Raw genomic sequence first — 12,690 nt, 5'->3', positions numbered from 1 at the left:
GATGACATGATTTTCATTTTTGTGTGAACTATCCTTTTAAGAGGCCCATTAATCACCCTCAGGAGATCCTTTTTTAAAATGCTTCCTTCATGAAAAAACAAAATATTTATACAGTTAATAATTACATTATATGATTATTGTAGATAATAATACTTTAGTGCTGCAAATTCATTACTATTTTGACAAAATATGTAAGTTTTAATTGTCGTTGTGCAGAACAGACGAGTTTTTGCAGGCGAGTGTTTGGGAGCGTCATTTTTTTTTTTTTTTTTAACAATATATTAATTTGTCAGACTACAGAAGAGTTGCATTTATTGAGATTTTTATCATGTATCCATTTAAATGTCAGCCTCTTTCGCTTGACCCAGTCGTGTCCTTCAGTACAGCAGCATGAACACAGAACTCTGTCTCACAGGCCACAGAGAAGAGCCTCTAAATCACAAAACATGAAGATATGGTGCATTTTACCCTTTCAGTTCTGCAAAGCAACGGTTTTAAATCCATCATTATAAGACACACAATGGACCACAGAATACGGTGACAGTATTAGCTTAGGTTTTCAAAAGTATATAATTGGATGTAGGTAATTATCACAGTGATAACAAAGTTTTATCTATGACATTTATAAAAGTTATCAAAATGTGAAATCTGTTTTGTTTTCCCCTATACAACGAAAATACATGGTGATCATTGGCTGTCAAGTTCAGTTCACTTTTAGTTTATTACACCCCTGGTTCCCTCGCATACTAAACCAAAACTGCAGCGCTAGACTGTCCCTGGTGCCCCCTCAAAACATTAAGACCATGACGCTTCTGTCTGTACTAGTAGGAGGATTGTGAAATTCTGTGGTCTCCCTTTCAAGAATGCTTTTACGTGGAAAGAAGAACCTCTGAAAAACAGAAACAGACTCCATGTTCTTACATCCCTCCATGTTTCAAAATAAAATGCATTTTTAAAAATGTTACCAGTACTCTTTATTTCCTTTTCCTCTATGCCATCAAATATACATCAACAAAGAAAATGAGTTAGAAAGATTTCAAGATAAAAGACATTCTGTTCACAGAAATAGATCACGTCTATAAACACAGTCATTCAGAATGGAGGCGAGCAATGATGGTGAAGGTAATGTTCATTTTAAACAAGCACAATTTGTATCAAAGTGAATCTCTGACTGTTTGACCAACGGAAGTAGGATTGTTTTTTTTTTATTTTGACTTGTGATCTAGAGTGTAGGAGGGCACATGGCCAGGAAGTTCATCACTCAAGAGTGTGTGTTCGTGTGCAGAAGTTCCACACACTCTGAGCACATCGACATGTTTTTAAAGTGGATTACAAGCTGTCTTTTATTTTTAACTTTAATTTATCTCACGTATACAGGTAAGAGACTTCAGTTCTGTTTTAAAGCAAAGCCTAATTTCTCAGTTGTGACTTGTACTACATCATTTTTTGACTAATAACAAGGATCCCAGTGATAAGTTTAAAAAATACATCTTATATGTGGTACATTTTCTGTGATCTCTTTCACAGTGGATGTGATGTATGTACTGTATTATTGAAGGCAACATTCTGTTGTCAGCTACACTGAAATGTGTCTCAATCCACAGATGCAGTGAATGATTTCAGAGCAACTGAAGGAGAAACTGTCTATCTTCCCTGCCACTCACCCCCTATTGACAGTGTACAAGTTTCTGTAGAGTGGACAAAACATAGTACAAACAGCACTACAAACCTCACAGTACAAACAGTACAAATAGTACCAAATATTTGTCAATGGATTATTAATAACATTACTGGATCTCTCATTGGAGACTGCATTCCTCATTTCAAATTCAACAACAAGTCTTTTACACTAAGTATTGAAAATGTTCAGCTCAGTGACTCTGGTCATTACAGCTGTAAAACAACAAGAGTAATACCACCACCAACATTAGACAATACCACAAATGTGACACTCCAAGTTGAAGGTGAGTGTCATTCATAAATTATTATGTTTTTAATTGTTTACTTCTTGTAGACCATCTAGCCTAGATGTCAGTAATAAGCATCTAAACATCATAACATTTCTCTCCGCTGCAGTTCGTCCACATCTGTCTCTGCAGAAACTGAACAGCAGTAATGTCACTTGTGTCCATCTGCTCTGCTCTATGGAGGGTCTGACGACTGAGCTGGTGAGCTTCACCTGGAGTCGAGAGGGTCAAATGTTACTTCATCTATTCACATCTTATGCCACGAACAGTGAGCTGCGTCTGTGTAAACCTGACTGGAGTGACGGAGACACAATCACCTGTTACGCCAGCTACTCAGACACCCAAACTAAAAGAAGTATACACCTGCCCTCACAGAGTGATTCTGACAAAGGTGGGTCATTTTATCACTTTAACCGGGACAAACTAGAGCATAATATTTCATGTAATAAACCACTATCCGTAATAATTCAGCAAATTTACACTAACCTAAATTGCTTTCAGTGTGCCAGACTGCTAGTAGAAAAAAAATCACACGCATACTTGTTTAAATGTTAGAAATATAGAACAGTATGTTTAAATAACGGGCTTCGAATTTAACCAGACTAAAATACATATGTGACCCTGGACCACAAAACCAGTCATAACGATCAATTTTTTTGTGAAATTGAGATTTATACATCAGAATAAATAAACTTTCCACTGATGTATGGTTTGTTAGGATAGGACAATATTTGGCTGAGATACAACTATTTGAAAATCTGGAGTCTCTGAGGGTGCAAAAAAATCTAAATATTGAGAAAATCGCCTTTAAAGTTGTCCAAATTAAGTTCTTAGCAATGCATATTACTAATCAAAAATGAAGTCTTGATATATTTACGGTAGGAAATTTACAAATTATCTTCATGGAACATGATCTTTACTTAATATCCTAATGATTTTTGGCATAAAATAAAAATTTATAATTTTGACCCATACAATGTATTGTTGGTTATTGCTACAAATATACCCGTGCTACTTATGACCGGTTTTGTGGTCCAGGGTCACATATGTGATGTGAAGGATATGTGTGTACGCCTGTGTACCTCCAAATACTTAATAACAACTTTTTTAAATGTTTCTGAAGTTCTTAAGCAGTTCTGTCAAGCAATCTGTATTGTTATTAGTAAAAACTAAAAAATACAAAGCAAACATTAATTTTAGTACAAATTAGAAATAGCATTCTGAGTTCCATTAGGAAAGTCACTGTGATGCTCTCTAGCAGACTGCTTGGTCCAATCAGTTGAGATTGTTGCTGTTTTCCTTTTGTCTGTCAAACATTCATCTGTCTGATGTTCATGATCTGATCGTACCCCGTTTATGACCATTACAGTTGTCCAGCTGCTGATCATCTCATGCAGTGCTGCTGCAGGCCTCATCCTCTGCATCATCCTTACCGTTGTTATTTGCAAATGTGAGTATGATTATGTTTGATTATTTAACAGTTATTATAACTCAGAATAAATAACATTAAATAACTGTGACTGATAAAAATAGGAAATTGCATATGACGAAAGTTTTTTTCTGTCATATGTTTCATAATAATGCAAGTTTAGAAATAGTTTGACAGTTAAAAAAATAAGGCAAGAATTTGCATCCTTTATGTCTATTTCTGCTTTCTGTCACCGTGACGTCAAAATCTTACGCACAGCATTTTTATATTTTCAGGAAAATATCTCAAATTAAAAGCATTGCATGTCTGTTTTTGTAGCATATGGTGAACCAAAACAGCTAAAAGATGGTAGGACAGATTACTAGTCCTAGCCGATCTAGTCTTCCTCGTCTCCCAGCCTGACCAGCTGACAAAACCCCTCTAAAACCACCCAGCAGGACAGGTGAAAACCAGCTTGAAGAGACTGGGAGACCTGTTTAATCCAGTTAAGAACAACAAGCTGGCTGGATTTATATCTTATTTTCATTAGGGAATATGGCTAACACCAAGTTACCACAGTTTAACAAAACAGAAAACAATACCTTTAGTAGCCAGTTACATAGGGAAGGTAAACAGGTACAGTAAATTTGTCTACTGATGTATTTATAGTCCTCACGGATCCCTCAAAACTTTATATAAAGGCAATATACGGAGGCCTACCAGTCGATATTGAAAAATTATTTTTATAGACCTCCACTAGATGGTGACAAAAGCAAACGTCTATTCGTTCTCAACTGAAACCGGCCTCAGCTGGTTGGCTGGTTTAGCTGGTCTTCAGGGCTGGTCATAGCTGGTTTGCAGGCTCGTTTTAGAGGGGCTTTGACCACTTCTTTAGTTGGTTGGGCTGTTGACCAACCAGATTAAACCAGCTGAAAACAAGCTTGACCAGGCTGGGAGATCAGATGAGACCAGCCAACCAGCAAGTTACTGCAGTAACACTAACATTATCATAAAAAAATATATTTCTACACTGTTTAAAAAGAGATAGAACAGGTATTTTTATATGCATTTACAGCCAAGGCATTATTTTAGTAGATTAACTTTAGATTTTCAATTATATTAATATGTTAAATTAACCTAACATTTTTTTATTTGTGAAAAGGAACTATGTTGTGCTTCTCTTTTGTGTTCTTTGTATTTGTCTGTTTTTTTCTGTCTAACTTGGTGTCTGTTTAATTTTGTAGGCAGAAAGCAAGATGAAAATGGATCTATAGTGTTCAGCAATAAAGTCTATGAGAACTTCAGTTTCGCCATGGCCCGTCAGAACACACAGTCCAATGATAAACCACAGCCAGAAGAGTGTATTTATGAGAACTAACTGCTGCTGCTTATATAACCTTTGCTTTAAAGCCAGATCGGCCCAGTTTTTACGAAGGCAGTATGATGTAGGCAAAAGTGTGTTAAGTGGTTTAGCGAAGATATTTGATGGTGCACTGCGAATGTGAAGCAAAAGCTTTCTGTATTGTTTACAATGCCTTCACTGACTTCAAACACTGTAAGCAGGCACTTTAAACAATCAGTAACTGTTTTCGTTGTGTTTAAGCACTGTAGGTGCACTAAACTATTATGTCTTCTAAAGTAAACTGAATTAAATTATGATAATGAGCAAGGATCTCGTATCCGTTTTCTTTCATACAATGCAAAGGCATTATTAAAATCTCTCTTTGCACTTTTTGTTGTATGAATTTTCTTTTTTGTATGGGGCTAATTATACTGTAATATTTTATTACTTGTAAATAAATCACACATTGTATGTCTTTTGTGTCAAAGCCTCTCTGCTGTCAAACCAAACTGCAGAAAATAATTTCACACTTATTCACATCTGTCCTCTGGTCAACTTTGGGTTGCAATGAAAAATGCAAAAATCACTATATCACTTAATAATGGTCATAGTTGGGGCAAAGTTATCTTCTATTGTGAGTACATGCCTATGGTTTATTTAGTGAAAATGTACAGTATATATTTGCAAACTTTGCTCCTTTTAGTACATGGGTGCCTCACAAATCTGACACGAAATGTTTCTAATTTGGTCTAAATGGACATTTAGATTGTGTTCTTATTTATTTTATTCAATGTTTGTATTTACAGTATGTATGAGTCAGTCATTTATTAGAATGTTTCTATTAATTTCCTCTTTGTACAATGTATAATAAATACAAAAAGGTATTTGATGGGATTCAGATATGTTACTGTCGACTGTTCATAACCAATGCTTTACTTAAAGAGGAAATCACCACCTTAACCCATTTCACAGCATGAGACACTTAAGCAAAGCACATGAGGAGGATGCAACACACAACACTTTTCATGGACAGAGAGATGGTGAGTGTATGTTTCATATAAAGTTATTTGAAAACAATTATAGATAAATATGAATATGATGCAACTTGAAAGCATCTTTTGCTTTAGTTGTTATATTAAAACAGTAGTTATTCATATCACTCTATTTTAAAAAGTACCGAAAGGGATAGTTCAACCAAAAACATAAATTCTGTCTTCATTAACTCACCCTCATGTTGTTACAAACCTATGTGACTTTCATTTTTTCTCTTTTTTCTTTCTTTTTTCCTCAGTGTTTTTCTTTGATCTGTTGTTGGTGGATACTTCTGTCTTCAGCTTTCAGTAAAAAAAAAAAAGCTTTTTAAAAAAAAATACATTTATGAATAATATGACAAATATATTCTAACTAAATGTACAATTTATAGCTTGGCTTGAGAAATTCAAGTTGTTGCTGTATTTGTTTTCCAGCATTTGGCAGTTTGGCAGTGAATCATGCTACAACTTTATTTGTCAATCATGGAGAGTCTGCCAAAATCAGATGCAACTACAGCCGAGCAGATGACACAGAAAGCAAGACAGCAGTTCTGCAAACATTAAATTATACACGCATGTGTTCATATTTATTACATGGGAATACATGGAACAAACAAAATTGTGAAGATCACAGCAGATTAATATATATTCCAGAAACTAAGGAAATAACATTCGAGCTCTTAAATCTTCAAATGAAAGATACCGGCACATACGCCTGTACTGTGAGGAGGATTGTAAAACCACCTCAAGTGGAGCTGGGAGTTCAAAGAGTTCAAGTTATTGGTAAATCACTTCTTTATAATCAGGAAGAAAAAAACATTACAGATAGATAGATCTGAATGATGTAAGTAATATTGCATTTGTGTATTAATCCTTCACTGTAAAATCCAATAGTTTACCTTACTTAGATATAATTAGTTATCTTTACTTAGTTGTTATACTTACGCGGTTTTATTAAGTAATAGCTAATTTTAAGGCGAATAAAACAACTTGCTGCAATGAGTAACTCTTACTTAAAATATTTAAGTTGCCACAACAAAACTGATGACATTAATACACCAGTGGGAGGCAGCAGTGCGCTAATGTATTGCTAATGTGCAACAAAACAACAGAAGAAGAAATACGGAAGGTTAGAGAGCATGCGCAACAAGCAACGTTTTTTGAATTTGTGCGCCGAATTTGCTGAGACTGTTTGCATTTTTACCATTGGACAAAGACTGATTACTTCTATACAATAATAATAAGGTACGTTTAAAAAATAAATTGTGTCAATGTATCTTTCTGTGTTGTGCTAATTTTAACTGACTAACCTTGTCAGCGGTGTTAGCTAACAGATACCAAAGATCTTTGCTATTCTGCTGTTAGAAAAAAGACTGTAGAAATACAGAACTTGTGGCGTATTTTGGCGAATTTAAGACCTTTTTTTACTTTTCAAACTGAAAAATTTGTAGCTAGTTAAAAAATGAAAAGTCAGAGGTACAATTCTTGAACATGCCAAAAGTCCTCAAGATGAGCTCACAGTAGGTTTTAAAGTCAATCTTTATGTGCCACTGATAATTAATTGTTTACTGTAATCTTTTGCAGTGTTAACTCTTATCATTTTATAACATTGAGGCTTTGGTCACTTAAGTTATTTTTAAGTTAACCATTTTATTGTCAATATTTTTAATACATCACAATCATAGTCATCACGTGATCACACATTTAAGGTTTAAACCGAATGAGCTCTTTGTCTTACAGTAATTATGTTTTTTCAAGGCAATCGGTTTGCATGCTTTTTTTAAGTAAGGTTTACTAATTGGAATTTACAGTGTTCCACCGTTCACAGTGCGTCCCGCCTTGTCTCTGTCCTGTGTGAACTCTGTCCCATTGTTACATATCCTTACAACATTTCAGCCGAATATGAATTATAAATGTAACTAGATGTGTTCACTACCTGTCTAGTGATGTGTGCATAGGCCTATGTGTCAAATCATCTATCACGTGTCATAATTCCCAGTATAGAGCATAGTGAGCATCGATACTCCCTGGGTTTACCGTGCATTGGTGCACTGGAAGGATTTTGTGACTGAAAACCCACTGAAGTGGCCAACTGCTTGATCAGTGCCCTAATTAATGAATTAGGGAGCTGAATGAGATGCACCCAATGTTTGCTGTAGTGAGTGTCACATCTGAGCCAGTACTCCATGATCATCTGCAGTCTGAGACACTGTATTCAACTTGTGACCATCATCCAGTCCCGTGCAGCCAAGAAACACTGACTGAAGACATTTACAATAATAGTTTTTCAAATCAATGTGTATCTTAATCATTCAGTACCCTGGCACAATTTTACAAGTGGCCATTTTACACAGAACGTGTTTTTGCATTCCAGTATGCTGCTTTTCTGTTGCATTTCTATGTAAACATGCATTAGACTTCTCGCTTGAGACTTCTGCAGGGTCGCATGCATGACACAGTGTTCTAAAAACAAAGTGTTTAAATTAGCCTAACTGAAGATCAGCTTTTGATATGAAGAAAAACTTTGATATGCTGCATTTCACCCTCCCCCCATTCATCTGCCCTCCCTCTTGCATTTTTAAATGTAAAAATGTGTTAACGGAAATCAAGCCACATCGCACTCATAATTGAGCTCTCTGAATATCATGTCTATGTTAAAAAAACAGTGTAGCTATAGCTTCATATATAGCCACTATATGTAAATGATCATGTGGAAATAGCTTTCAAAGAGCTTCCTATGACAGCCTTATGAAGTGCAGCAAAAAGGTATGCAACCCAGGTAGTAGAGGTCATAAGTAATTAAACCTTTATTTATTTTACATGTACTGCCTTTGCATGTTTACCAATGACCTACACCAAGCTTTGATGCATCACCTGCTTCGAGATATCTTTACAACCTCCCACATGGTGTGGTTAAAATAACCAGACCACTTCATCGCTTTAAGTGCAGTTGCCCAATCAGAGCATAAAGATGTTGATCTATAAGAGAGGTTTTGGTGGAGGCAGCAAATGAGGTCTACAGGACATTGGGTATATCCATTTGTTTCAGAGCATTACTACACTGTACATCTGTTATACTGGTACAATCCAAACAAAAAATCATTACTTCCCTGCCTGACGAAAATCATATGTGTTAACTTTAGTTAACAATGACCTTGTAGAGTCTTACTTCATTAATGCGTTTTAGAATAATGCAATTTAAGAAATAGTTCAGCAGTTAAAAAAAGAAGTCAAGAATTTGGTGGAAATAATGACTGTTTCCTTCAAACACCTCTCCATCTAAATACATCAGTATTCTTCCTTGTCTATTTCTGCTTTCTTTCACCATGATGTCAAAATCTTAAAGAAGACATATTATATTTTCAGAACAACACCTAAAATCAAAACTGTGTTAAGTCCAGCTAACAGGAAATGTTCTCAGATATCTGGCTAATGTTCTGGCAAGGTTCTTTCAAAGCTGTGAACAAACATTTTTTCCAGTAACTTTTAATAGTATTTTCATTTAAAGTTATCTGCTCTTTAATAACTTTCTCAAAACTTGAGTTCAAAAACACTATTTACACATTGTTTGTGGAACATAAAAAAAAAATAAACAAAAATCTTGAATGTTTTAGTTGGACATTCTTCAAACAATTCACAACGGGCACATTTGCCGCTGTCCTAATCCAAGTGTGTTTGTTCCCGGCATCTTAAATCTTCTATTAAATATTCATCACTTTCATCCTCCACAGTTGTTTTGTTGAACTAATGACATCATTATGTTGCTTTTCTTCCTGAACAAGTGCAGATTCGACTTGCTGAGCTGACCACCTCCTACAGGTTGTCTCTATTTTGGTATCATGGTGCACACCTGGGTGTGCGTGACAACTTTCACGTCACTAGTTTTTCATGCAAACCGTGTTCTGTTTTGAACTAAACTGCCATTGTGAAAGCCTCATTAGTTGCCACCAAAATGTAGGAGTTACTTAACAACTGAAATAAGCTAACATTAAACAGGTTTGTTTGATTATGTAGGCAGAAAGAGAACAGACTAAGTATTCAGTAATAATGTCTACACTAAACCACAGCCAGAAGTTTGTCTTTATAAGAACGAAGTACATCCGGCTTACATAACCTTTGCTTTAATGCCAGACAGGTCCTGCAGTTGTTGCAAAGGCAACATGTAGGCGAAAGTGTGCTAAAGTGGGTTTTGCTGATGCACAATGTGTGATGATTGTAAAGCAAATTGTCTGTATTGTTTATAATTGAGAATCCACAATAAGGCACGTACAATTTTGGGGTAACTGTGCTTTCATTGTGTTTAAGCATTGTGTGGGAGCATTTGGACTAATAATAAAATTGTGTTTTATTTACAAATTAAATGTATGTATTTTCTTCTAAATAAATAAAATGTCAAACCAAAATGTCCCACTACACTATCTCTGTGCCCTGGTGAACTCCACTGTCAAACCAAACCGCCACTATCTCACACTATCTCTGGTAAACTTTTTTTCCTATGCATATGCTAGTTGTTTACACAGGTTACACATGGTGCGTCATAAGCCTGAAACAAAATTTCCCAGTCTTGCCCGCCTAGTGTTTGTGGTTGACAAGTACATATAGAGATGTGATGCAAATCTTTTCTCACACATCCAGCTAACATGCAACTGTGGGATCAAAAATTTAAATAAATAAATGAAAATTATTTATACTTCTACATATTATGCTTTTGGTGGTTACAAATGAATTAAACAGTCATGGGTGTAAGATTTTGTTTGGTTCTTATTTGTTTTGTTTTAACTTTTGTCTAGTATCGAATCAGTCCATCATTGTTAGAATGTTTTTAGTCATTTCCTCTTTTTAAAATGTATAATGAAATATACAAGGAATTTGATGGGATCCAGATTATGTATTACTGTCAATTGTTAATGGCTGATGGGTTACTTAAAGAGGAAATCATCGCCTCAGCCTAGTTTCGCAGCATAAGACATTTCAGCAAAACAGTGAGGCAGAAGCCACACACAGCGCTTTCCCTGGAAAGAGAGATGGTGAGTGTGTGATTCTTCTGAAGATAACTGAAAGCTGTTTTAGATTTAATGTAAATATAATGCGTTGAAAGTTGAAAATGTTTCATCTTTCTTTCGCTTTGTTGTTATGTCAGAAAAACCGCAGCTACACTCTTTAAAAAAAGGGTTCTTTGGGGTTCTATATAGAACCCTAGGGTTCTTTACTCAACTCCAAAGAACCCTTTATGCCAAAAAGGTTCTATATAAGGAGAAAGAACCCTTTTTGGCACAAAAGGGTTCTTTGGGCTAAACCATGTATGTTTACACATTAGGCTATTTAAAATTATTATACTACATTGTATTTGTGTTTTTATTTCAATTTTATGTTGACACACCTTTATGTTTATTTCAAGAAGCTAAAAAGAAGAAAGGTGGTTTATCGCGTTGTACAGGCCTGCGCAATTCTCTGCCGGGAGGTTTGTCATTTTTAACATGAATCCCTATCTTGATAAAACTGTTGTGAATTGATCAATAATGCTGGCGAGAGTTCATGTTATATCCTAATATTTTTTGCCCTGTAGATTGTGTTGGACCTATATGTATAGGAAAAGATGAAACAAAGTTTCGGTCAAATCACCGTCAGACAGCCGTTATAAACATGAATTCAAACCAAGAAGAACAAAGAGAGAAGCTGATGGAGATGTTAACATTTTTTTTTGTGAATAACTGTGAGTATTTGTTGTTTGCAGTATAGTAAAATATTAAGGGGTTCCATATATGAAGCGCCTGATAGAACCTTTTAAGGTTCTATATAGAACCTTTTCTTCTAAGAGTGTATTACTGTATGCAAAAAAGTGCATTAAATTAACTAATAAACTAAAAGCTTCTTGAATTTCAGTGTGTTAAATTAACCAATACAAAATATGCAACACTGAATCTTATTACTTAATACATAAGAGCTTGATTAAAATTGTATATTTCAAATGACATTTCTGTTTAATGTGTCTTTTTTTTCCCCCAGTGTTTATCTCTGATCTGTTGTGGGTGGATGCTGTTGTTTTCCGTTTTTGGTAACAAAAATGTCTTCTATCTTTTTTTGACATTAATGCTAATACGCTTCAAACTCTACTGTCAAACCAAATTTGCACACTATCTCTAGGCATTAATGCTAATACGCTTCAATCTTAACTTTTTGAACAATATGAAGACGTGAAATTTCCTCTAACATAAAACTGTCAAGTTCTTGTTGTAAAATATTTCATAAATACATTTTGTGCCTTCCTCAGGAAGCACCTGTACAAAGAGAACCCAAATGTGCAATTCGCAGCTTGCCATAAGAAATTCAAGTTGTTGCTGTCTTTGTTTTTCAGTGTTTGGCAATGTGGCAGTGAATCACACTACAACTTTATTTGTCAATCATGGAGAGTCTGCCAAAATCAGATGCAACTACAGCCGAACAGATGACACAGAAATCATGACAGTGGATTTACAAGCATTAAATCATGCACGCATGTGTTCATACATACATTTGAATGCATGGCAAAAACAAAGTTGTAAAGATCACATCAGATTCATATGGATTCCAGAGGCTGAGGAAATATCATTTGAGCTATTAAATCTCTGTATTAAGGATACCGGCACATACATCTGTACTGTGAGGAGGACTGCAAAACCACCTCAAGTGGATCTGGGAGTAGAAAGAGTTCAAGTTATTGGTAAATCATTTATTTATAATCAGAAAAAATGTTATATGTAATATTATTTTAATTCTGTCAGGACCACTATCTTCAAAATGATAGATATTTAGCATAAAGTTTGGTTTGGCGGTATGGTTCTGTTCTGGGCAAAAAACTCCCTGCCCATCCATGCAGCCGGTCATGAATGAGCAGGGAGAGCAGCAATAATAACCCCCCTAGGGTTAACAGAACAGAACAAGGCAGATATCATTAATGTACTT

The 12,690-nt window shown here is 35.2% G+C and overlaps 2 protein-coding genes and 1 long non-coding RNA gene across 3 annotated transcripts in view; 2 read left to right on the top strand and 1 right to left on the bottom strand.

The window, feature by feature from the left end:
- Positions 1-1,263: 1,263 nt before the first annotated feature.
- Positions 1,264-5,531, top strand: LOC107693959 (protein amalgam-like). The gene is made up of 5 exons (XM_016493539.1): positions 1,264-1,377; positions 1,605-1,964; positions 2,077-2,358; positions 3,337-3,417; positions 4,620-5,531. The coding sequence occupies exons 1-5, from the start codon at positions 1,314-1,316 to the stop codon at positions 4,751-4,753; spliced, it is 921 nt and encodes a 306-aa protein (XP_016349025.1). The 5' UTR covers positions 1,264-1,313; the 3' UTR covers positions 4,754-5,531.
- Positions 5,532-9,015: 3,484 nt separating this feature from the next.
- The window catches only part of LOC107693902 (uncharacterized), a 12,530-nt gene continuing 8,855 nt past the window's right edge, over positions 9,016-12,690 (bottom strand). The window contains exon 3 of the long non-coding RNA XR_001634804.1: positions 9,016-9,027. This is a non-coding gene — a long non-coding RNA (uncharacterized LOC107693902). The remainder of the gene's footprint in view (positions 9,028-12,690) is intronic.
- LOC107693901 (uncharacterized) overlaps positions 10,730-12,690 on the top strand; it is a 10,250-nt gene continuing 8,289 nt past the window's right edge. Inside the window, exons 1-3 of the mRNA XM_016493435.1 lie at positions 10,730-10,775; positions 11,755-11,803; positions 12,104-12,448. Coding sequence (XP_016348921.1) covers positions 10,773-10,775; positions 11,755-11,803; positions 12,104-12,448 — 397 coding nt within the window. The 5' untranslated portion in view covers positions 10,730-10,772. The remainder of the gene's footprint in view (positions 10,776-11,754; positions 11,804-12,103; positions 12,449-12,690) is intronic.

Source organism: Sinocyclocheilus anshuiensis, unplaced genomic scaffold (assembly GCF_001515605.1).
Source record: "Sinocyclocheilus anshuiensis isolate Anshui unplaced genomic scaffold, SAMN03320099.WGS_v1.1 scaffold694, whole genome shotgun sequence".
Lineage (NCBI taxonomy): Eukaryota > Metazoa > Chordata > Actinopteri > Cypriniformes > Cyprinidae > Sinocyclocheilus > Sinocyclocheilus anshuiensis.
This window is presented reverse-complemented; position numbering and strand designations above follow the sequence as displayed.

Excerpts from the sequence above, each read along its gene's own strand:
- LOC107693959 (XM_016493539.1), top strand. The coding sequence starts at position 1,314 with ATGTTTTTAAAGTGGATTACAAGCTGTCTTTTATTTTTAACTTTAATT. Across the intron at positions 1,965-2,076 it reads TGTGACACTCCAAGTTGAAG|TTCGTCCACATCTGTCTCTG; the intron begins GTGAGTGTCATT and ends TCTCCGCTGCAG. Across the intron at positions 2,359-3,336 it reads ACAGAGTGATTCTGACAAAG|TTGTCCAGCTGCTGATCATC; the intron begins GTGGGTCATTTT and ends TGACCATTACAG.